At 47.6% G+C, this 23,582-nt stretch overlaps 1 protein-coding gene across 2 annotated transcripts in view; it reads left to right on the top strand.

Annotated features, from left to right (window-relative positions):
• Positions 1-23,582, top strand: part of DNMBP (dynamin binding protein) — a 102,501-nt gene that overhangs the window by 66,314 nt on the left and 12,605 nt on the right. For both annotated transcript variants that reach the window (XM_058671219.1, XM_036495802.2), the window contains 3 exons: positions 15,907-16,100; positions 17,193-17,292; positions 22,407-22,554. In XM_058671219.1, the coding sequence (XP_058527202.1) occupies positions 15,907-16,100; positions 17,193-17,292; positions 22,407-22,554 (442 nt within the window). The remainder of the gene's footprint in view (positions 1-15,906; positions 16,101-17,192; positions 17,293-22,406; positions 22,555-23,582) is intronic.

Raw genomic sequence — 23,582 nt, 5'->3', positions numbered from 1 at the left:
GCACTGAGTCACAATGGGAAGTCTGGGTTACAATTACAAAATGTCTGAAGAGCACTCAAATGCAACACATTTGTCTTATATGTAACCAGAGAGCTCAGAGAAATTGAAATGTGTGTTCAGGGTGACCCACCCAAGTGTTAGGTCAGGAACAGCATTTGGGTGTCTAGAGGCCTGACCAGCACTTTTGCTGCATTGCCACACTTGGAAACTAGAATCGTAGCCAGAGCATTCCACGTAAATGAACTTGGAAGAGCAAACCGTACCGTTAGGGAGGTTGAACAGGAGCAGCACAAGCAGAGCCGCAGGTGGGGGTGAGGTCTGGGAGAGACCCGGCGCTTGGTGTGGCAGAACTGAGTGAATGTTGGGAGTTCAGGTGGGAAGCGCGGGAAAGCTACCGGCAGTTTCTTGCACATTCTGACCTTCGAGATGAAGGGTCCAAGGGATCTTCTGTGGTGTTTTTCTCCCAGAAGAAGCCAAGGCAGCACAGTCTGGAGGCACATCCGATGGCGTTACCTACGCCTCTGATATTCAGGTTTCTTTTCATTGCAAGGTTGTGGACATGGTTTCTCAGCAGCCACAGACTATATTCAAGTTTGTTCTCATTATGCCAGTGTGTTGGCATATCCCCTTTCCATGCAGCTCAACAAGTGTCTTAACAACTAGTTTTTTGTGGTTGGTACTATGCCAAGCATTAAGGTCTGTAGAGAAGGCTTCCCCTTCTCCCCACGCATACTGGAGTTGGCTGATTGGGTGAAAAGACAAATGTAAAATATGAACAATTAGCTAAAGTACAGACATATACACCACAGGCAGTGAGTGCTATGAACAATCAGAAGGGAGGAAAATCACTGTTTACTTGAGTCATTGGAAAACACTTCAGGGAGATATTTGAACTTGGTGAAAACTGGCAGAAATAGTGGGGTTGAGACAGGGAGAAAGAAATATGGGTGTGATTTCCTGTTTGAGGAACTCATGTGAACAACCATATAGAGTTGTGGTGGCATAGGAGAGTGTGAAGGAGGTGAGGGACCCAGTTGGAGAGGGAGAATAGCAATTCGAAGTCTTAGAAACCAGACACGAGTTAGGATCTGGCCTGAAGAAGGAGTCAGAGCTGAATTTGGGTGGTGTGGGTCATCCCCTTGGATGTAATCATGACATGTGGGAGCAGATGATTTCCCAGAGGGCAGAGCAGGCATGTCAGAACTGGGCTGGGAGGTGCCCACTGTTATAGGGCAGGAGGAAGGGGGAGTGGCACCAGAGCATTTGGGGTCAGGAGAAAATCAGAATTTAGAGAGAATGGCCACCATGTTGGATTTGTAGAGGAGAGTGTTGACTGAGAATACGTAATCAGTTGCAAAAGATTTCAAAGGAAATCTGGGAGAATGAGGCCCTAAGGACTGACACGTAAGCCGCTGTTAGGACAATGTAAGAGAGATCTGACCTTGGTGAAGGGGACGTGGAGTTGAGCTCATCTGCACAAGCTCACTTTTTTTTTTTTAAGGGTCTCAGTGATTGAAGATAAATAGGTGGGTAGGAGACAAGGAGCAGTAAATTTGAAGCCTTATTTCTTTCAAATTGGGAGGTAATTGAAGCTTCTGAGACAAGAAGGAATTCCTCCTCTGAGGTTAGAGTGTTCCGATCTGGCCAAATCACATCCAACCCAAGACCTTGCTTCTTGGGGTCATGAGCTGTATTCTTAAGGAATCACTTTCCTTTCCTTCTCAAGTTAGTTTTGCATGATGTTCCAGGAACCATGAAGGAACACTGGTTGGGGAGTTCCCAGTCCCTGTATGAGCTGGAGGTGTCAGGGGAAGGCAGGACGTGGAGGGAGGATCTGTTGTCCTCCAGGGCTCTCATTCTTTAGGGGCCTGAGGAGGTGCTATGGGGGAAGGCTACGTTAAGGCAGATCATTTGCAATGTCATGGCTTTTCCGGGTGGGAACTCAGAAACCTGACACACCCACCCTGGCACCTCAGCATTTTATAAGTTGTTATTTACTGAGGAACAAGGAAGTGCCCATAGCTGTGCAGAAACGTCAGGTGGTCAGGCCAGAGAGGTGTGGTGGTGCTGGCGGCGTGAGGCCAAAGAAGACATTTTTTTTTTTTAATAATCTTATTTAGTTGATTAGGGTACAAAGGGTAGGGCTACAGGAAAGTGGGTAAGACCATTGTTTCCACACTAATATCATCACTTTTTTCCTTGTATCTGGGGTTGGGGAGAAACAAAGGGAGAAGCCCCACTCGACCTCCCACCCATCCCAGGTTTCCAATGTGGGGCATGCTCCGAGGGTCCCGCTCAAGCAGTTTTGATAGTTCAACATTTCTGAATTGCTGCCAATCTCGCCGTTCCAATCGCAATGAAATCTATTCAGAATCCACTGGCTGACATAGTCTCTTCATGGCTGGGTTCTGAGATCAGCAGTTCAGTTGGAGGGATCTCCAAAGAAACTTCATCTGAGATGATCCCAAACCTGATTCTTGTGTGTTTGCCAGTACAGGGTCTGGCACAGTCCATCTTCCCAATCAGCTTATACATGCTGGTCGTTGCAATTGCTGGGTCAGTTCTGTTTCTAGCCCTGTCTTCCACTGGAACCAATGGGTGTTGTAGTCCAGCCCAATCCTGCCCACTTCATACTCAGTCCTCATGCGAACCAGTGGGAGCTGCAGCCTAGTTGGGGCGACTCCCCATAACCCCCACCAGGCCCGCCCCCTGCCCTGGTTCCCATGCTGGCCAGTATATACCGCAGACTTGTTCAGTCTGTTCCACATCCCGTTTAGCTCTCTTACATGTCAATGGGTATCGAAGCCTAGTGCAACCCAACCAACCCTACTATCCAGCCTACACACATACTGGTGGCTGCCTTTCTGTCTAGCCATCCCAGCCCCTGTCCTGGTTTTCTTGCTCTCCAGTGGGTGTGGTAACCCAAGAGGGAGGTGCCCACTATTTCCCTACTAGGCCACTCCCACTCCGGGATTATGCACTCTGCAGGTGGGTCTGTAATTTAACTTGATAGATTAAGCCCCCAGTGCCAGCCTCTGCCAACTGATGCTGCAGCAAAGCCCAGCCAACCCTCACCCACTCTAATTTATGCTTGCACCAGTCAGAACAGTCAGCCGAGCCTGGCTTTTCCCTGATCTAGCTCACATGAAGCCACAGGTGTTGTAGCCCTGCTTGGTCTGGTCTGCCCCCATCCCAACTCACGCTCTCCAGTGGGAGTGGTTGTCCAGCAGGGGAGCCCACATTCCCTGTCGGCCTTGCCCCTCCCTCCCTGGATCTCACTGTGGGACTGCGTTCCAACAGAGGAGTTTCCCAAGCTCCTCCATCAGAACCTCTCCCTATGCCAGATCTTGTGCATACTGGTGGTTCCATGGGCCAACCCTCTTTGCTAGTCTTCAATCCATTCCACTTTTTACTGTTGGATGTTTCAGCCCAGCCAAGGCTTGCAGAGGAGACATCTTTAGGCTCCACAGCAGGACAGTGTAACAAGAAACACCTTTCTTATCACAAACTGAGAGGAAATAATCAGTGAAATGGATCAGGCTTTGCTGAATCCGAAGCACAGCATGGTTTTCTGCAGCACTAGAGGGAAGGTTGCCCATTAAACCAGGACATGCTGTTGATTTCAGAGATGGTAGCATATGTGGGAGAAATGTGCATTTCAGCACCTGCTGACTCGTGGGGACCTGCAATGATGCTCAGTCACGCACACTGTGGAGCTTCTCGGGCTCGTTCCTCTGTGGTTTGTGGTCTGGGAACTCGGCGTCTTCTGTTTTCCAGCCCCACCCCATCTCTCTTAGACTGGAATCCTGCCTTAGTCCTCCTCGTTGATCATAAATCCTAAGCGAGGGTGGCAGCTATAGTAGTTAAAGCCAACAGAAGTTAGGATTACTTGATGATTTCCTAAAACCCTTGTGTAATATCTTGTATCACAATCATGGCAGAGCTTACTGCTTGCTAATGGTTGCCGTCTATGCAATGCTAGTTACGGTGCTCATTAAGGATACACTGGGTATGTGGAATAGATCAGTTGAATCCAAGCTCCATGGCAACAGTGAGTTGGACGGGGGTTTCCAGGAACTAATGTGGAATTATGACAGATTCTCAGTAACTATTTGTTGCCAAGCAGAATATTTTCTATTGGGAACCAGAGAGTGTGTAACCAAAGGTAAATAGCAGGGCCAGCATTGTGGTAGAGCCCGTTAAGCCTCTGCTTGTGATGCTAGCATCCCACTTTGGAGCAGCTGTTCTGCTTCCAATCCGGCTCCCTGCTAATGCTCCTGGCAGTGCAGTGGAAGAAGGCCCAAGTATTTGGTTCTTTGGCACCCACACAGGAGACCAGACTAGAGCTCCATGTTCCTGATTTTGGCCTGGCCCAGCCCTAGTGGTTGTTGCCATTCAGGGAGTGAACTAGCAAGCAGATGATCTCTCTCTGTCACTTTCCCTTTCACATCAATATATATATTTTTTAATGTGAATAGCAAAGGTTATATTCTTTTGCCAGTTGAGAAGTGACAATTAAGAGAAAAGAGTGATCCAAGGACCAGAGAAGCTTGAAAGAGACAGTAGGTGAGCAGCCAGTTGGGGAAGGTGCAGACACAGCAGGGCTTGTCTTGTTCAGGTAGTGATAAGGATCATGAAGCTGTGTGGTTCCAGGTTCCATGAGAGCGGCAAGTGTGTGGTGCTCTGGGCTTGTGGAAAGGAAATGGCTAACTGGTGAGTCCAGAGGAGCCTCACCGGCTAACAGCTTGGTGCGCCCTGTGGACCCAGGGAGAAGCTAATGAGCTCTCAGAGGAGTAAATGAAGTCAAATATTGGGATTTTTTTTTAAAGATTTATTTATTTTTATTGGAGAGACAGAGAGGAAGATCTTCTGTCTGATGGTTCATTCCCCAGGTGACCGCAACAACTGGAGCTGTGGCAATCCAAAGCCAGGAGCCAGGAACTTCCTCTAGGTCTCCCACGTGGGTGCAGGGTCCCAAGGCTTTGGGCCATCCTCAACTGCTTTTCCGAGGCCACAATCAGGGAGTTGAATGGAAAGTGAGGCTTCCAGGATTAGAACTGGTGCCCATGTGGGGTTCCGACACATTCAAAGCGAGGACTTTAGCCACTAGGCTACTGTGCCGGGCCCCGAATATTGGAATTTTTGAACTGGAACCAAAGGATGCAACTCCTTTGTTACACACTCAAAAAAAAAAAAAAAAAAAAAAGCATTAGCACGAAGCTGGATTGGAAGCAGAACAGCTGGGACTTGGAACTATTGCTCCAGTAAAAGATGCTGGCGTCATAGGAAGTGGCTTAACCTGCAGTACCATAATGTTGGCTCCACTGTTTAACTTTTGATATGTGCATTCTGGTTGCCAAAATACAATGTCCAGGACCACACAAGTCAGAGGGAAACAGGGCAAGAGCTCAGGTTTTTGACCTCTAGTCTGAAAGCTTTATTCTTTCAAAAATTAAAAAATTTTTAAAAAAGCACTATTTGAGAAGCAGAGAGACAAAGACAGATAAAGCTGCTGGCTGCAGATTCTGTCCCCAGACACCTCTGAGGATTGGGGCATAAGCCAGGATGCAGGTCTGTGTGGGTGGCAGGGACCCAGCCACTTGAATCGTCTCCCATACCTCCTAGGGCACACAGTAGCAGGAAACTAGACTTGGAAGCTAACCTGGAAATGAAACCCAGCTCCTGCAGTATGGGATGTGGCCGTCTCAAGTGGCCAAGAGCCACTTATTCGGAAATTCAAATAAATTCTGGCAAGATACACTATTGATGTGCTTCAAACTGAGATGATTTCTTTAAAAAATTTTTTTGTATTGTTGGAAAGTCAGATATACAGAGAGGAAGATCTTCTGTCCTTTGATTCACTCTCCAAGCAGCCACAATGGCCAGAGCTGTGGCAGTTTGAAGCCAGGATCCTGGAGCCTCCCCTAGGTCTTTCACACAGGTGCAGGGTTCCAAGGCTATGGGCCATTCTCACTGCCTTCCCAGGCCACAAAGAGGGAATTGGATAGCAAATGGGGCTGTTGGTATTAGGTTCCCATATGGGATCCTGGCACGTGCAAGGCAAGGACTTTAGTCACTAGGCTACTGCTCCAGGCCCACTGAGAAGTTTTTTTTGTTTTGTTTTGTTTTTTTAAGATTCCTTTATTTATTTGAAATGCTGAGTGATAGAGATAGAGAGACAGAGAGAGAGAGAAACAGAATCTTGCATCTGCTGACTCTGCCTCAAATGCCCACAGCAGCTAGGGCTGGGCCAGTTTATAGTCCAAAGCCTGGGATGCCATCCCAGTCTACAACGTGGCTGGCTCAGGCGCAGTAGCAGCCTGCCGGGTTGGAAGCCGAATATCGGGGATTTGAACCATTGTTCAGATCCAGAATGTTGGCATCATGCTTGGCATCGTAAGGGGTGGCTTAATTGGCTGGGCCTCATTTTCTGCCTGAAATGGCTTCAGCTACATAAGTAATTGACAGGTTCAGTTTTTTTTTTTTTTAAGCTTTATTTATTTTGATTAGAAGGGCAGATTTACAGAGAGAAGGAGAGACAAAGATCTTCCATCTGTTGGTTCACTCCACAAGTGGCAGCAACAACTAAAGCCAAGTCGATCGGTAGCCGGTAGCCAGGCACTTCTTTTAGGCCTCCCACGCAGGTGCAGGGTCCCAAGGCTTTAGTTCATCCTCGACTGCTTTCCCAGGTCACAAGCAGGGAGCTGAATGTGAAGCAGGGCTGCTGGGATATGAACCAGTGCCCATACAAGGCGAGGATTTAACCACTGAGCCATCGCACCAGGTCCTGAATAGTTTTTAACAAAATAGTGAACTATAAATTGTCAATGATTGTCCCTTGGAAATATCTTTGATATACTGGATCAATTCATTTAAATATAGCCTAAACAGGGCTTCAGTTAATTTTGTTTCATAGCATTCTTCCGTTTCATAGATTGATACCTTGCTCGGTGAACTGATTCATTCATTCGCAAGCACATAACTCTACATACTCTCTGTTTAACCCCACTTGTCTTACTGCTGCTCGAGTCAGCTCGTGAAACATCTTACAGAAGGTTCTAGGTGCACTCTGAACATTTTGTGCCCTTGTCTGTTCTCCCAGCACTTTGCTTAAAATTTTGTTATTAAATATTCTTACATTTTTATAATTAACATTTTTCTTTTTTTAAAAAAAATTTTATATAATTAACACTTTTCATGGGATCCTAATTCAGACCATCTGCTGGGGTGGGCACACAGTTACAGAAAATCAATAACAGACCAGAGAAGGGGAAGGGTCCAGGAGATGGACAGAGTGCAGTGGGCCACGCTGCCTCTTTACAAGGCTGGCATCCCGTATCAGAGTGCCAGTCTGAGTCCGAGTTTCTCCACTTCTGATCCAGTTTCCTGCCAGTGTACCTGGGAAGTCAGCAGATGGTGCCTCAAGTGCGTGGGCCCCTGCACTCCTATACAAGACCAGGATGGAGTTCCTGGCTTTGGCCTGGCCCCTGTGGTTGCAGCCATTTGGGGGAATGAAGCAGTGGGTAAAAAGTCTCTTTTCTCTCTCTTACTCTGCCTTTCAGATGGCTCAGTGGCTAAATCCTCGCCTTGTATGGGCACTGGTTCATGTCCCAGCAGCCCTGCTTCAAATTTTTTAAAAATTATTATATATTTCAGATTAACCTAAAGCAGGGATTTTTAATGTTTCCAGCACAAAGAAATGATGTCTGAAGAGGTGGATGTGCTAACTGCCCTGATTGGATCATTATTCCCTTGGAAAGATCTAGCAAATAGCACACTGCACCTGAGACACGCGTAAAACTGCTATGTGTCAGTATGTGATGAGAGCCGGTAGAAGGAATAAAAAGTGGACCTCCCACTGTAAAGTGAAGGAAAAATCTGGTTTTATAGAGTAAGATGGAAAAGTAGCCAGAGGGTCAATAGACAAGCAACTTTTGCAATGCCCTCTGTAGCACTGCTTTTTTTTTTCTTTTTTTTTTAAAGACATTTATTATTTGAAAGAATGATGGGGGGAGGGGAGTTGAGAGATATTTCATCTGCCCACAGGTCACTGGCCTAGTGATTACAATGGCCAGGACTGGGTCAGGGCACAGCCAGGAGCCTGGAACTTCATCCTGGTTTATGTGAGTGGCAGGGCCTCGACACTGGGCCCAGGGCATTAGCAGGGAGCTGGATTGGAAGGGTTGGAGGTGGCATTGTATCAGCTGAGCAGACCTCACCAGCCCCTATTTTTATTTTTACACAAAGTTTTGGAACCCCCTGGAAGTTGGGGCAGTAGACCCCCCAGAGTTCAGACACCTTGGTGGGGACGTGGCAGACAGACAGCATGGTGAGAAGCTTATCACCGGCCTCCCCGTGGAATCCTTCCCACCGGGGTTTTACTGCAGCCGCTTGCAGAGGGGGCGGGCAAGCCTGAGCGGAAGCCCCCTGAAAGATCTTTCAGGTGCTATTTAAATCTCACTCACTCACCCCCAGAGCTTGTGATTCCGAAAGAGTCTGCTGAGAGCCCAGCAGAAAATTCCCAGGGTCAGGGTAAACTTTGCCTGCAGGCTTAAAGGTGGTGTGGAGGGAGAGCTGGGGGCTGGGTGGGCTGCGCTGGGCTGAACTTGAAGGAATAAGGAAAACCAGGATTTAGGCTTCCTCCAGGCCGGTCTGGGGAGAAGGACCCTGTACACCGCTGGCTTGGGGTGGATTGCTTCTCCGGCAGCCGTGTTTCTACCCCCTCCCCTTGCTTCCCTCCTCCCCTCCTGCACTCCCTCCTCTCTTTCCTATTCTCTTGGTTTCTTTTTCTTCCTTTTTTTTCCCTGCAAGTCGTTGTTTTAGCAGTGGTTTGTCACTTTTATTATTTTAGGTCACAAAAGAAACCTCAGGTCATTAAAAAGTGAGGAAAGTTGAAATGGATTAATAGGATGGCTGAGAGCAGAATATCCTGATTTTGTAGCAGGGTTTTCCCACTTTTATTCTGTCCTATAGCTATTACATGCTCACCTTTGAAATACTAGAAGAGTGAGTGAAAACAAAAGGAGAAAATTGCAATTTTCTTCAACACTGTTTCCTTTTAATTTTTAAGATTTATATTTTATTTTTATTGCAAAGTCAGATATACAGAGCGGAGAGGAGACAGAAACAAAGATCGTTTCATCTGTTGATTTACTCCCCAAGGGGTCACAATAGCTGGAGCTGAGCTGATCTGAAGCCAGGAGCCCGGAGCTGCCTCCTGGTCTCCCACGCAGGTGCAGGATCCCAAAGCTTTGGGCTGTCCCCTACTGATTTCCCAGACCACAAGCAGGGAGCTGGATGGGAAGCATGGCTGCTGGGATTAGAACCAGTGCATATGGGATCCCGGTGTGTACAAGGCAAGGGACTTTAGCTGCTAGGCCTTGCCGCCAGGCCCTCAACACTCTTTCCTTTTAAAATACATGTAATTTGGGGTGGATGTTGGATGCCTGCACACCATATATGAGGACCTGTGTTTGAGTCCTGGTTCTGTCCCCAATTCCAGCTTCCTGCTGTCAACCTTGAGAGGCAGCAGGTAGTGGCTGAAGCACTTGGGTCCCTGCTGCCTACACAGGAGACATGAATTGACTTTTGGGCTCTTGGCTTTGGCCTTGCTCAGGCTCTGTTGCTGTAGGCATTTGAAGAGTGGATTGACAGAGGGCAGTTGTGTGTGCGTGCGCGTGCGTGAGTCCTGCCTTTCAAATAAAATGAGAATAAATCCATGAATACTTGTTTTTTTGAAAGTCGGTACTTGGGACACCTGGATCTCCTCTCATTTGGGGTTGCCTGGGTTTGAATCCTGGCACTCCTTGCAATTCCAGCATCCTGCTGCTCAGGAACACCCTAGGAGGCAGCCAGGGCTGGCTTAACCCTACCCCAAATCCCAGATCCTTCCTTAAGGTAAACTCTGATGAAACTGGTATGTTTTCTTTCCAGTCCTTTCCCACACACTTCCTTAGTATTTACGTGTGTGGAAAGATTCCTTTCTGTCAGATTCCCTCTCTTTTCCCTTTTCTTTCTCTTCATTGTGTTATTTAAAAAATGACTTACGTCTGTGCAACTTTCTCTGGTTCAGATCCTTTTAAAGTGCAAATATTTGCAAGACTGGAGTGGGGCGCAGGGCTCACAGCTGTGGTGGCTTCAGGTTAGGGATGCAGGCAGGAGACCTCCAGCCGAGGGAAAGCCCCGCCTGGCCAGGGACACGGGCTGCAAAGAAAGGCCCTGGGGCAGACAGTCGGCAGGTGCTGCTCATTTCACGGTTACTCTGTGATCACAAGGTGTGGATTGGCTGTGGCAGTTCTTCCCTGAAAACCAAGCTTAAAGAGGGGAGAAGAAAAAGAGATGATGATCTCGGGTTAGGAGCACTGCGGATAGTATTTGAGGGTGTTAGGACTTGGGAAGGAAACCAGGCAGAGGAAGGTGTCTACCGCTCAGTCCAGCAGGCGAATATTCCAGCTCCGGCGTTTGGAACCAGCCCTCCAGCTGACTGGGGCGATTCATATGTAAATAGGCAAAGCCTGGGGGGGAAATACCGACCCTATTCAAAGGATTTCAGGGGGTTGTGGAGCATTCCAGAGAGCTCTGGGAAGCTTCTGCCAGGCACCCTGGCCCTCGGCCTGCACGTCCGCCTGCGTGCCCGCTGCAGGTACTTCCTGGGGTTGGGGTTGGGGGTGGGTGGACCTGCACATCCTCGGGGTCCCTGCCCCAGGCTGGCTCCGGGAGACACCAGCTTCCCAAGGAGGGGGACACCAATTTGTCCTACAGCTTGAAAGCACGTGTAGGAAGGCTTAGAACTTTGGGAAATGGGCCTGGTACATCCACCTGAGTGAAGTCTGGGTCACCCTGAGAGGACATGAACTCAGGGGCTGGGGGCCGCAGTGGGAAGAGGAGGGACGGCAGCCAATAGAGGCCCAGACTTAGGGCTGTTTAACAGAGTGGTTCAGTGAGATTAGCCCCTGCTCCCTAAAGCCTGCAAGGCTATGCTGGGAAGAAAGTGGGGGCTCAGCTACACGTGCGATTGATACTGGGCCACTCTCCCTGTGTCTGCTGACCTCCCAGCTTGGCTATCCTGCTAGAGAAGCAGGATTGTAGGACCCCGGCACGCGGCCCTCTCTACTCCAGGCCTCTGTTCCTTCCTGGTGCAGAGGGTTCTTTCTGGCCTGTTGTGGGGGATGGGGCTACCTCTGGTTGAGTGGCTGACTTGGGTAATTCCCTTACAACTCTGCCCAGAAGCTAATAGGACCCTCAAAAAACAGAAGACAGAACAGGTCAATCATTCATATCAGCTATATGTTGGCAGCGAAATATGGGGCAAACGGAGACTTTATGATGGACCATATCAATCAGTGGACGACCTCATCGAGCGAAACTGGCAGCGATTCATAACTGGAGAACTATTAAAACCACTTGAGCAAATATCTCAGAGCATGCCCCACATCCGGGACTTAGGGTGGGCGGGAAACCGGGTGGGGCTTCTCAATATCCCCCTTTACTTCAGATACACGATGGAAACAATATGGACATAATAGTATTACCCACTTCCCTATACCCCCTGAACCTTTTTTTGTTAACCATAATTAACTATGTAAAGATTGTCAACAACTATACAATAAAATAAATTAAAAAAAAAAAAGGAAGTGGTGAGAAACATTGAGGCGGCACAGGATTGCATTCTTCTGTGTCCACTGCTGCTCTCTCTCACTTGCCTGTCCCAGATACTAAAACCTGAGGTCAGTAATTTCCTAGAATGTCTGTGGAGTAAAGCAAAAGCAACTGTGCATTCAGAGTTATTTCAAGCAAGATACTTCTTATTGAGCTTAATGCTTGGAAACTAAGCAGTGATTCATATGTGGATCTTGAAGATCAACTGGCTTCTGTTAAGATCACAGGTTCCTGGGTCCCACCCAGGCTTGTTGGATCAGAAACTGCAGTTTAGCAAACACATGTCCCAGGGGTTTCTAGTAACACCCAAGTGGTTTTGTTCTTAAAGGCTCTTTAATAATTTATAAATCCCATCTGCAAAGGGGAGGGGGAAGTATTGGCAGGTTAAGATAATTTTTACTATTTCTCCGTTATATAAATAAATCCTATTGAGATTCTTAACGTAGGCTGCTGGCTTCAGATTCATAAGTGTGTGCTTACCTGTACTTAATCCCTTCCAAAACTATAATTAATAGAACTTCGATTCCCAGGAGAGAACATTTTACAAAGAATTTTTAACATTTGAAGTACCTTTGATCTTTTGTGGTTAAGATCTGAATTAGGGAGACAGAATGGTGTGGAATTAAGTACATAAGATGTGGATTTAATTATATTTAGGTTGTAATTCAAGAACTGCCGTTTACTCCTTGCTTGACCCCAAGCAAGTTGGTCAGCCTCTCTCAGCTTAGGTTTTCTTATCTACTAATTGCAAATAATAACACCCACTTCAAAGCTTAGGTGTGCTAAGTGAGTTCAGAGATGTGATCTCTAAAGTGCTTGGCTTGCTGTAAGGTTTCAGCAAATAGATTTCTCAGGTTGCCACCAGTGAGACCACACCGGGACCAAGTGCCATTAAAAAGAAATTTTACATTAGTTACACTTAAGATCGTTGCCATGTAATGACATTTTGATCCGTTATGGCCTGCATGTTAGGATAGTAATTCTGCATGTAGAATGAGTCTGGGGATGGGCTCAGCCACCTTAGTTTGTGTAAACAGGAGTGGAATTGCCTGACAACACATTGCAAAACTTACGCCACAGAGTCCCCAGTGGTTAAAATTTTGATGTTTCCATTTTCATTCCCTCTCCCACCCCTGTGAGTGTAGGTTTTTTTCCCCCAAACCCATCAGAGTGTACCACATGTACCCTTCACGTAGGTGTAGACGAACATGGGTACTCTCTTATGTGATCACAGTTGTTTGCCAGTTCAGACAATGCAAGGTCGATTTAATTATGTGTGAGATTTCCTGTGTAGATTCCAGTGTTCTATTTTAGAAGCAAGTTACAGTGATGTAGAGAGAGATTTTCTGTCCATTGGTTTGGCAGGACTGGGCCAGTCCAATGCCAGGTGTCTCATAGAGTGCAGGGGCCAAGTATTTGAGCATCTTCTGCTTTCCAAGGTGCATTAGCAGGGAGCTGGACTGGAAGAGGAGCAGCCAGAGCTCAAATCCTTGTCCAAATAGGAGCAGGTGCTACAGGCAGCAGCTTAACCTAATTCACCACATACCAGCTCCTGTCCATTGTTGGGTTTTTTTGTGGCAAAATTTGCTCTGAACTAGAATCTGGGAATAGCATTGCACAGCATGTCCTGTGATATTTCACTGGGAACGATTCTTTGGGGCATGTTTTTTGGTTTTGGGGGTTTTTTTTGTTTGTTTTTTGGTTTGGTTTGGTTTGGTTTGGTTTGGTTTGGTTTGGTTTGGTTTGGTTTCGCGTGACATTGACCTGTTACAGACTAGGAATCCTGTCTGGGTTTGTCTGATGTTTCTTCAAGGTTCATTTTCTATGACCTTTTTGGCTGGGATGCTGCCTGGGGGACATGACATTTGGGAGCATATCATGTCTGTCTGCTTTTTGGTGATGTTTAATCCTGTGAATTGTTGGGAGGAATTCAGCCAAGCACATATCAGCGTCTACCACCACTGCTGCAGGCACTCCTTGGTGATTTGCACTTGCTGGTTGGAAAGTGTATAGTTTGTTCGTGTTTGTTTTTAAAGATGTATTTTATTTATTGGAAAGGAGCCAGGAGCTCCTTCTGGGTCTCCCATATGGGTGCTGGGGTCATCCTCTGCTGCTTTCCCAGGCACATAAGTGAGGAGCTTAATCTGAAGTGGAGCAGCTGGGATTTGAACCCATCCCTTGGGGGATGCTGGCACTGCACATGGTGGTTTAACTTGCTGCCCCACAACACTGGACCCAAGTGGGTGATTTTTCTCTTCTATTATTTTTTTGCATTGACATTCTAACTAAACAAAAGCTTTCTATTCTCCCGTTATCAGTGTGATATAGACTGGCATGTTATCGAGTCGATTACATTGCTGTACCTAGATATTTTGATTCTGAAATTGTGCCACGAGGACCAGTGGGAGCCCCTTCTCCCCAGTGGGCTCTTGTGTCCTTTGCCACAGATGCTTCAGGCTTATCCATGCATTCTGACTCTGGAACTAGCCATGTTGCCCCTGTGGTCTGCACTGTGGCATAGCACGTTAAGGTCCCATCTGAAGCACCAACATTCTAAATGGGTGCTGGTTTAAGACCCTGGTATTTCACTTCTGACCTAGCTTCCCAGTAATGTTCCTGGAAAAGCAGCAGAGGACAGACCAACTGTGTGGGCTCCTGCACCCACATGGGAGACCTGTACAAAACTCCCGGCTCTTGGCTTCAGACTGGTCCAACCCTGGCTGTTGTGGCCATGTGGAGAGTGTACCAGCCATTGAAAAACCTCTCAATTCTCTCTGACACACAGTCTATAACACTGCCTTTCAAATAAACAAAATGAATCTTTTTTTTTTTCTGTAAGAACTCCACTCCCTTTTACTGAGAAGGGTTTGAGAAACTGCAATCTAGGTTGTACTCTGTAAACACACACACACACACACACACACACACACACACGAAACAGTGAATTCCTACATTCCTTGAGCAAGGGCAGTGGGAAAGATTTTGGAGAATGAAATCTGTGAAAGCCTAGCATTACACTTTAGTTCCCTAAATAGCTTGAGTACTTGTGGTTTTGCTTCTTAGATCTTCTCATCCTGCTTAGAATTACTAGTGTATTTACTTAAAAGATCTGCAATGGTTTAAGTGGATCTGAAGGAATTTGAAAGACACTAAGCAGAGACCGGTCCCCCTGTGGAATTTTTAGAGTGTGATGTTAATTTCTCTCATCCTGTATCTATGTAACAGGTAATTTTAAAAGCTAATGACACAAGGTATGTATTTTGTTCTCACTTTTAGAGTTATATGGTCTATTTTGTAGAGTTTTAAATTGCAGGTGTCATTGAAGAACTCTGTGGATAGTCTGTAACTGTCTCCAAGTACATTTCAAGTGGCAGGCCTGCCATAAATCTCCATTAATGTTTTGACAGGGAGGATCTGTGTTTGACGTGTTTACAGGGGGGACTGCGTGAAGCTTGGGTTTTAGGATGGTGGAGGTGGGAATATGAATGAAAGGATGGGTTCTGTGGGAAGCCCCTGGAGCTCAGGTGGGCCCTGAACCTTGGCAAGTCAGTTCCTGTACATGAACCGTGACATGTTTTTGACATGCTGTGGCGATACTTTTGGTCTCCTGCATGACCTTGCTGCTGCTCAGGTCGTGGGACGGGTTTTCCATCTGGTGAAGTGACAGCAGTTGATTAGGAACACCCCTTTCAGCCTCATTCCTGAGGAGCCCATGGATGCCGCTGTCTCCTCTCAAAACGGCCGGCTGCTCCTTTGTAAGACAATACAAAAAAAATTTATTTCAGAGTTGCAGAGACAGGGAGAGGGGGATTGCCTATCTGCTGGTTTACCCCCATAAATGGCCACAACAGTCAGGCCTGGACCAGGCCTAAACCAGGAACCCAGAGCTGCTTCCAGGTCTCCCATGTAGGTAGCCAGAGCCCATCATTTGCTGCTTTCCCTTAGTAGAGAGTGGGATTGTATGTGGAGCAGCTGAGACTTGAACCAGTGCCCATATGGCATGCCAGCATCATAGGCAGTGGCCTCACCCACAGTGCCAGCCCCATGTGGTATAGCATCACATAGTCCAAGCTCCCTCTGTGGGAGCGGCTGTCTGAATCCCAGCTCTGTTCCCATCTAGGACCGACCATGTGGCAGGGTTCCTGGTGGCCAACGATAGTGAAGCCTTCGGTTCCCAAGGAATGTGTTCTCTTGGGCCCAGCCCCACCTGCACAGCAGGGCTGTGAGCACTCCTGTCTTTCCCTGTAGAAATGACGCTGCTCTCCTCCCAGTCTTCCTCGCTGGCAGCCCCTGCTGCAACTGTGTCCACGGAGAACCCGGAGCAGAGAATGCTGGAGAAGAGAGCCAAAGTGGTGGAAGAACTTCTTCAGACGGAAAGAGACTACATTCGGGATCTGGAAATGTGTATTGAGCACATCATGGTACCACTGCAGCAGGCCCAGGTAGGAACCACGGACACAGCTTGACCTTGAATGTGGGGCCCAAGCCTGGAGCTTCAGCAGGTAGGAGCCTTCACCTCAGAGAATTCCTGGGTTTGAAATAGAGGCTCCAGCTGCTGTTGCTGCTGCTAATGCAAGGGCCTGTAACTTAGCAGGTCCACTCTTTTGTTTTAGATTGATTGATTGATTTGAAAATCAGCTGCAGGGAGACAGAGCTCTTCCATCCACTGGCTAATTTCCCAGATGACTAACAATTGGGACTGGACTAAGCCAAAGTCAGGAGCTAGAAACTTCTTGCGGTCATCCATGTGGGTGATGGGGGCTTAAGCACTAGGGCCGTCTTTTGCTGCTTTTCCCAGGCCATCAGCATGGAGCTGGGTCAGAAGTGAAGGGGCCAGGACATGGGATGTCGGCACTGCAGGTGCTAACTGTGCCTGCTGTGCCCCAGTGTTTTCCCCAGCAGTTCTGCTCTTAGCCTACCATGCTTACCGCACCAACACACAGGACATGTCCTGTTTGAATTGTGTTTCCATTGGGCAGGCTGGATGATTATGTAACAGAGTTTGGGATGATGCGTTTCCTGGCTCTAACACCTGCCCACAGAGTTTATTCAGGCAGCCCTTGTGTTACAACTGGTACGATGAGGGCAAACCTAGTGGTTGTGAATTGAAAGAAAAAGTGGAATAATATCTCAAGGATTTCCAGTCTTCATTTCTTGCTGCTTCACTCCCAGGGCCTTACTTGGAGCTGTACTCTTAGGGCATTCATACCCAAGTACTAAAGTAAGGCGTGGGCAGGGACAGCAGGTTTTAGATGCTGCATGGGAGTAGTGTCTCAGTGTGATGACTGCCCACTGTGGTCCCATCATCAGTTTGCTAAGATGGAGGGAGGAGCGGAGAGTAGTTGGATGGAGGCCAAAATTGGGTGCCACTAAAGATAGTGTTTCATGTTTTTGTTCTGGAAACCTCATGCAAGCAAATGAAGAAAGTGACCTTGAGTGAGTTTTGTACAATTCTTGAGGCAGTGTCCCTAATGTGAGTAACATGTTACTAATTTCTTTTCTATACATCTTCATGTTTTTATTCCCTTTCTCAGGTGCCGAACATTGATTTTGAGGGACTTTTTGGAAATATGCAGGTGGTGATCAAGGTTTCAAAACAGTTGTTGGCTGCTCTGGAAACCAGCGATGCTGTAGGTAGGCATTCATGCCTTCACCTTCACGGGTGGCCTGGGATTGGGGGAGGCCTCTTTGAGACTGAGTAGTAACAGGAGGAAGAGGACCCATGCTCCTCCTTTGAACCCAGCCTGCCTTGAGAGAATGCAGGAGTTCAGGAATAGAAGTTGGATTGAAAGCAGATTTACAGAGAGGAGGAGACGCAGATTTTCTGTCTACTGGTTCACTCCCCAAGTGGCTATAATATCCAGAGCTGAACCAATTTGAAGCCAGGAGCTTCTTCCGGGTATCTTACATAGGTACAGGGTCCCAAAGCTTTGGGCCGTCCCCAACTGCTTTCCCAGGCCACAAGCAGGGAGCTGGATGGGAAGTGGAGCAGCCAGGATTAGAACCGTTATCCATCGCTTCTCAACCTTTTGGCTAGGATCAAGTGTAGAACTGGTATCCATATGGGATCCCAGCACATACAGGGCAGGGACTTTAGCCACTAGGCTACCGCGCGGGGCCCCAGCAGTAGAAGTTTTAAATATCATATGGCACCGTGTTTTTCAAACTGATGGTAGCAATCCTTTAGTGAGTCATGAGATCATCAATGTAGTGGATTGCACACAGTATGTATTTTTCCACAAAATAAAATGGAAAACATCAAATTATACCATAAGTAATAGCACTATTTGCATTCTACATATGTGTATAATATTTTTAAGTTATTTATGTGGGTCATTATAAAAATATTTGAAAGTATTCATCTAGTCCTTTTATTTATTTATTTATTTATTTTTAAGATTTATTTTTGTTGGAAAGGCACATACACAGAGAGGAGATACAGAGAGATCTTCCATCCACTGGCTCACCACCTAAATAGTTGCAATAGCAAGGACTGGGCTAGGCCACAGACAGAAATTGTGTGTAGCTCTCCGCGGTAGGGGGCAGGGACCCAACGCTTGAACCATCTTCCACTGTTTCCCAGGCACACCAATAGGGAAGTGGATTGGAAGTGAACAGCAGGGGTTTGAACTGGCACTTTTAAGCGATCCTGGCAGCATGGGAGGCAACTTCTCTTGCACACACCAGCACTTTCATCTAATTCTTGTATCAAGGAACTTACTGATTATCAATTGCTGTGTAATAAATTCCCCCTGAAAATGGGCGCAGCATGATGGCTCAATTGGCTAATTCTCCCATTGCAAGCACTGGGATCTCCTATGTGTACCAGTTCATGTCCCTGTTACTCTGCTTTCCATCCAGCTCCCTGCCTGTGGCCTGAGAAGGCAGCAGAGGACAGCCCAAAGCCTCAGGCACCCATGTAGGGGATCCGGAGGAAGTTCCTAGCTACAGGCTTTGAATCGGCTCAGCTCTGGCTTTTGGCCATTTGGGGAGTGAACCAGCAGATGAAAACTCTTTATTTCTTTTCTTCTCTGTGTAAATCTGCCTTTCATAAATAAATAGATAGATAGATATATTTTTAAAAGATTTTTTTGGGGGGAAGTCAGATGTATAAAGAGGAGGAGACAAAGAGAGGAAGCTCTTCTGTCCATTGATTCACTCCCCAGTGTCCACAACAACCAGAGCTGAGCTGATGCAAAATCAGGAGCCCAGAACCTCTTCCAGGTCTCCCACACATGGGTGCAGGGTCCCAAGGCTTGGGACTGTTCTCAACTGCTTTCCCAAGCCACAAGCAGGGCCGCCAGGATTAGAACTGGTGCCCATATGGGATCTTGGTGCTTTCATGGTGAGAACTTTAGCCACTAGGCTACCATGCCGCACCCAAATAAATCTTTAAAAGAATTCCCCGAAAACTTACCAGCTTAAAGCAAACATTCCAGGGCCTGTGATGTAGGATAGCAAGTAAAGGGCCCGGTGGCATGGCCTAGTGGCTAAAATCCTCGCCTTGAATGCGCCGGGATCCCATATGGGTGCCGGTTCTAATCCCGGCAGCTCCACTTCCCATCCAGCTCCCTGCTTGTGGCCTGGGAAAGCAGTTGAGGACGGCCCAAAGCCTTGGGATCCTGAACCCACATGGGAGACCTGGAAGAGTTCCTGGTTCCCGGAATTGGGCCGTTGTGGTCACTTGGGGAGTGAATCATCGGACGGAAGATCTTCTCTGTCTCTCCTCCTCTCTGTATATCTGACTTTGTAATAAAAATAAATAAATCTTTAAAAAAAAAAAAAAAGGATAGCAAGTTAAACTTCAGTTTGTAGTCCTGGCATCCCAAATGGACACTGGTTCAAGTTCCGACTGCTCCACTTCCTGTCCAGCCCCTTGCTAATGTACGCAGGAAAGCAGAGAAGGACAGCCCAAATGCTTGGGCCCCTGTGCCCATGTGGAACATTAATGTTTCTGTGGCCAGGAATCTAAGAGGCTTAGCTCGAGCCCAGGCCCTCAGGAAGCTGGAGCCAGGCCCTTGGATGTCACCTGGGGCTCAGAGATCCGCTCCCTCACTGAGCTCGTCAGGGCTCATTTCCTCCTGGAAGGCAGCTATGCTCACCAATATACCACCAACGCAACCCGGCTCATTTCCTCCTGCATGACATGGCTGAGTCAGGAGCCATACAAAGGAGCACTCCCAGTGAGGGAGGAAACCGTGGCAGGAGCCACTGTATCCTTTACGATTGGATTTCAGAAATGACGTATCATCACTTCCGCCACGTTCTGTTGGTCACACACCAGCCCAGTACAGTGTGTCTTGGGATGTCCGGCTCTTTGGCTGTTTGACCGGACTCCATCACGAGATCCCACAGTGGGTCCATCCATCCTGCTGCACGCCTGACAACATCTAGCACAAGGGACAAGTGACCCTGGGGCCTTTCCAAAATGCCCCATCCTGCTCCTCTAATTTTCATTGGCAGAATTGAGTCACATGTGTGTACAAGTTGATTGCTAGGAGGCAGGTGGAGTCTTGTGGTTGGCTCTGACCAGGTAGCTATGTGCCTGATTAGCCGGAGAAAAAGGAAACTGGGAACAAAATTAGGGTTCTGCCCTCTGGAGGAATGTGGGGGGAGTAACAGACGGTGCAGCGTTATTCATTTCATGTATCCTGAGTGCTTATGGTATACACACACCCTCTTGTGTATGCCAGCCTGGATCCCAGTGATTCCCTATAACTCTGAGATTTAAGTGTTTTTTGTTTTTTGTTTTGTTTTTTAAGATTTATTTATCTTTATTGCAAAGTCAAATATACAGAGAGGAAGATCTTCTGTCCAATGACTCACACCCCAAGCAGCCGCAACAGCTGAAGCTGAGCCAATCTGAAGTCAGGAACCCAGAGCCTCTCCTGGGTCTTCCACGCGGGTGCAGGTTCCCAAAGCCTTGGGCCGTCCTCGACTGCTTTTCTAGGCCACAAGCAGGGAGCTGCGTGAGAAGTGGAACAGCCAGGATTAAAATCGGTATCCATATGGGATCCCAGTGCATACAGGGCAAGGACATTAGCCACTAGGCTACCACACTGGGCCCAATTTAAGTATTCTTAATCTTATTTTCAATATATATACACATATTTTAAGTTAAATATATTAGATATTAATTTGAAAAGCAGAGTTCCAGAGAGAGCGAGAGCTTCCATCCTCAGGCCCCCTCCTCAAAGGCCACAGTGCTGGGACTGGGCCGGACCCAAACCAGGAGCCTGAAACTCCATCCCAGTCTCCTACCTATGTGGTAGGGCCTAAGTACTTGGGCCATCTTCCACTTTCCCAGGCCCATTAGCAGGAAGCTAGGTTGGGATGCCAGTGTTGCAGGTGGCAACTCAACTTGCTGTACCACGAGGGCAGCCACACATGGGAAACAGAGGCTTACAGAAGTTTTTGCCCCACAGCAGGTAATTGATGGGACTGGCAGACTCAGGTCTTTCAGTTATCCAACCTCCTGTCATAGACAGTATTAGCACCTGTGAGTTTATCACCTCCTGGAGTCACATGCTAATGTCACATTAGGGAGTTGACATCTCAGCACCACTCAACCAGAAGCAGCCAAGGTCACCAGTTCTTATGTTGGTCCCCATCCTGAGCCAGCCAGCCTCACTGCTTCACCTTATTATTTACAACCTCATGAAGAAGTACATACCTGGGCTAGTGCCTTGGCATAGCACACTAATCCTCCACCGGTGGCACCAGCGCCCCACGTGGACACTGGCTCAGATCCTGGCTGCTCCTTTTCCAATCCAGCTGTCTGCTAATGTGTCTGGGCGATGAGTGGAGGATGGCCCAAGTGCTTAGGCGTCTGTACTCACTTGAGAGACCTGAAGGAGACTCCTGGCTCCTAGCTTTGGGCCAGTGCCTCTGGCAGTTGTGGTCATGTGGAGAGTGAACCAGCAGCTAGCGGATATCTCTCAGTCCTTCTCTCCTGTGACTGCCTTTCAAATGTGAAGATACATGAATTTTAAGGAAAAATAAAAAGTACATGTCACAGATTTTTTTTTTTACATGATAGTTATTTTAAAATGGTATTACTTGTAGTCCTAAGTAAAGAATTTGGGCCCGGCGGCGTGGTCTAGCAGTTAAAGTCCTCACCTTGAACGCCCCGGGTTCCCATATGGGTGCCGGTTCTAATCCCGGCAGCTCCACTTCCCATCCAGCTCCCTGCTTGTGGCCTGGGAAGGCAGTCAAGGATGGCCCAAAGCCTTGGGACCCTGCACCCGCGTGGGACACCCGGAAGAGGTTCCTGGTTCCCGGGTTTGGACTGGCGCAGAACCGGCCGTTGCAGCTCACTTGGGGAGTGAATCATTGTATGGAAGATCTTCCTCTCTGTCTCTCTTCCTCTGTATATCTGACTTTGTAATAAAAATAAATAAATCTTTAAAAAAAAGGAATTTATGTACAAAGTTAGAAACTACCACTGTGGAAGTAGTTCTGCATCCTGTGGTGATCTGGCTGGAGATGAGAGAGCGTGAGGGTCCTTGCAGGCTTCTGCTCAGTGTCTCCCTGGGGAGAGCCAGCAGCTGCCTCCCTCTGCCTCCCTGGACCAGCCGTGTGTGGGTGCACACGTGCCTGGTGTGTGTGTGTGTGTTCTGAAAAGTAGATACACAGATGCCAGGATTCTGAAAATTCCACTTTACATGATTACACATTTAGGTTATGTCGTGTTCATGTGATGATAGTCATGTTGCAGTATGACTGAAAGCCCTGTGTCTGTTCCCAAGGGCCTGTGTTTCTTGATCAGCGGGATGACCTTGAGGGGACCTACAAGGTTTACTGCCAGAATCACGACGAGGCCATTTCTCTGCTAGAGATCTACGAGAAGGACGAGAAGATCCAGAAGCATCTTCAGGACGCCCTGGCAGATCTCAAGTAGGAGTGCTGCCCACTCCGTATCCACCACTGCCCTCCTGTGTTGCCTTCCAGAGCCACCCCCGTGTGTTTGTCCAAACTTAGGACATCTGACTGTCCTCTGTGGAACACCCATGATGTGTTACTATAGATTCTGCTGTGTACTTATAGATCCTGTTTTGTTTTATCATGATTTTTTTGTTGGAAAATCAGATTTACAGAAAGAAGGAGAGACAGAGAAAGACCTTCCATCTGCTGATTCACTCCCCAAGTGGTCATAATGGCCAGAGCTGAGCCAATCTGAAGCCAGGAGCCAGGAACTTCTTCCCGGTCTCTCACGCAGGTGCAGGTCACAAAGGCTTTGTGCCGCCCTCGACTGCTTTCCCAGGCCTCAAGCAGGAAGCTGGATGGGAAGCAGTGCAGCCAGGACTTGAACCAGCACCCACATGAGATCCTGGTGCATGCAAGGCAAAGATTTTAGTCACTAGGCTTCCATGCCAGGCCCTAGATGTGTTTAAGTGGCTTTTTGCTTAAACTTTGGTCCCCTGACACCACTTTGATCTAGGCTCTTAAGGATCAATGAACGTGCTTAGGAAAAGATCATCCAGGAAGAGTTTGGTCCAAGTAAGCCAAAAGTGTGGGTAAGAAGATCAAGGACTATTATTCTTTAAAAACAAAAAAGATTTTTTTAAAATTTTTATTTGAAAGGCAGATTTACAGAGAGAGGTCTTCCATGCTCTGGTTAATTCCCCAAATGGCAGCAATGGCCAGAGCTGAGCTCATCCAGAGTCAGGACTTTGGAGCTTCTTCCGGGCTCCCTCCACGGGTGCATCAGCCTAAGGACTTGGCCCATCCTCTGCTGCTTTCCCAGACCATAAGCAGGGAGCTGGGTGGGAAGTGGGGCAGCCAGGGCACAAACTGCATTCATACGGCATGCTGGCACCCCAAGAACTATTATTCTTTACCTCCTTGATCGGAAGGAAGTACAGTCGAAAGATAAGATCAGAGTGAAGTTAGAGACTTTCTTCCCCTGTGATTCCTGTGTGCTC

The sequence above is a fragment of the Ochotona princeps genome, chromosome 13 (assembly GCF_030435755.1).
Source record: "Ochotona princeps isolate mOchPri1 chromosome 13, mOchPri1.hap1, whole genome shotgun sequence".
Classification (NCBI taxonomy): domain Eukaryota; kingdom Metazoa; phylum Chordata; class Mammalia; order Lagomorpha; family Ochotonidae; genus Ochotona; species Ochotona princeps.
The sequence above is the reverse complement of the archived record's forward strand: the minus strand, read 5'-3'. Positions and strand labels throughout refer to the sequence as shown.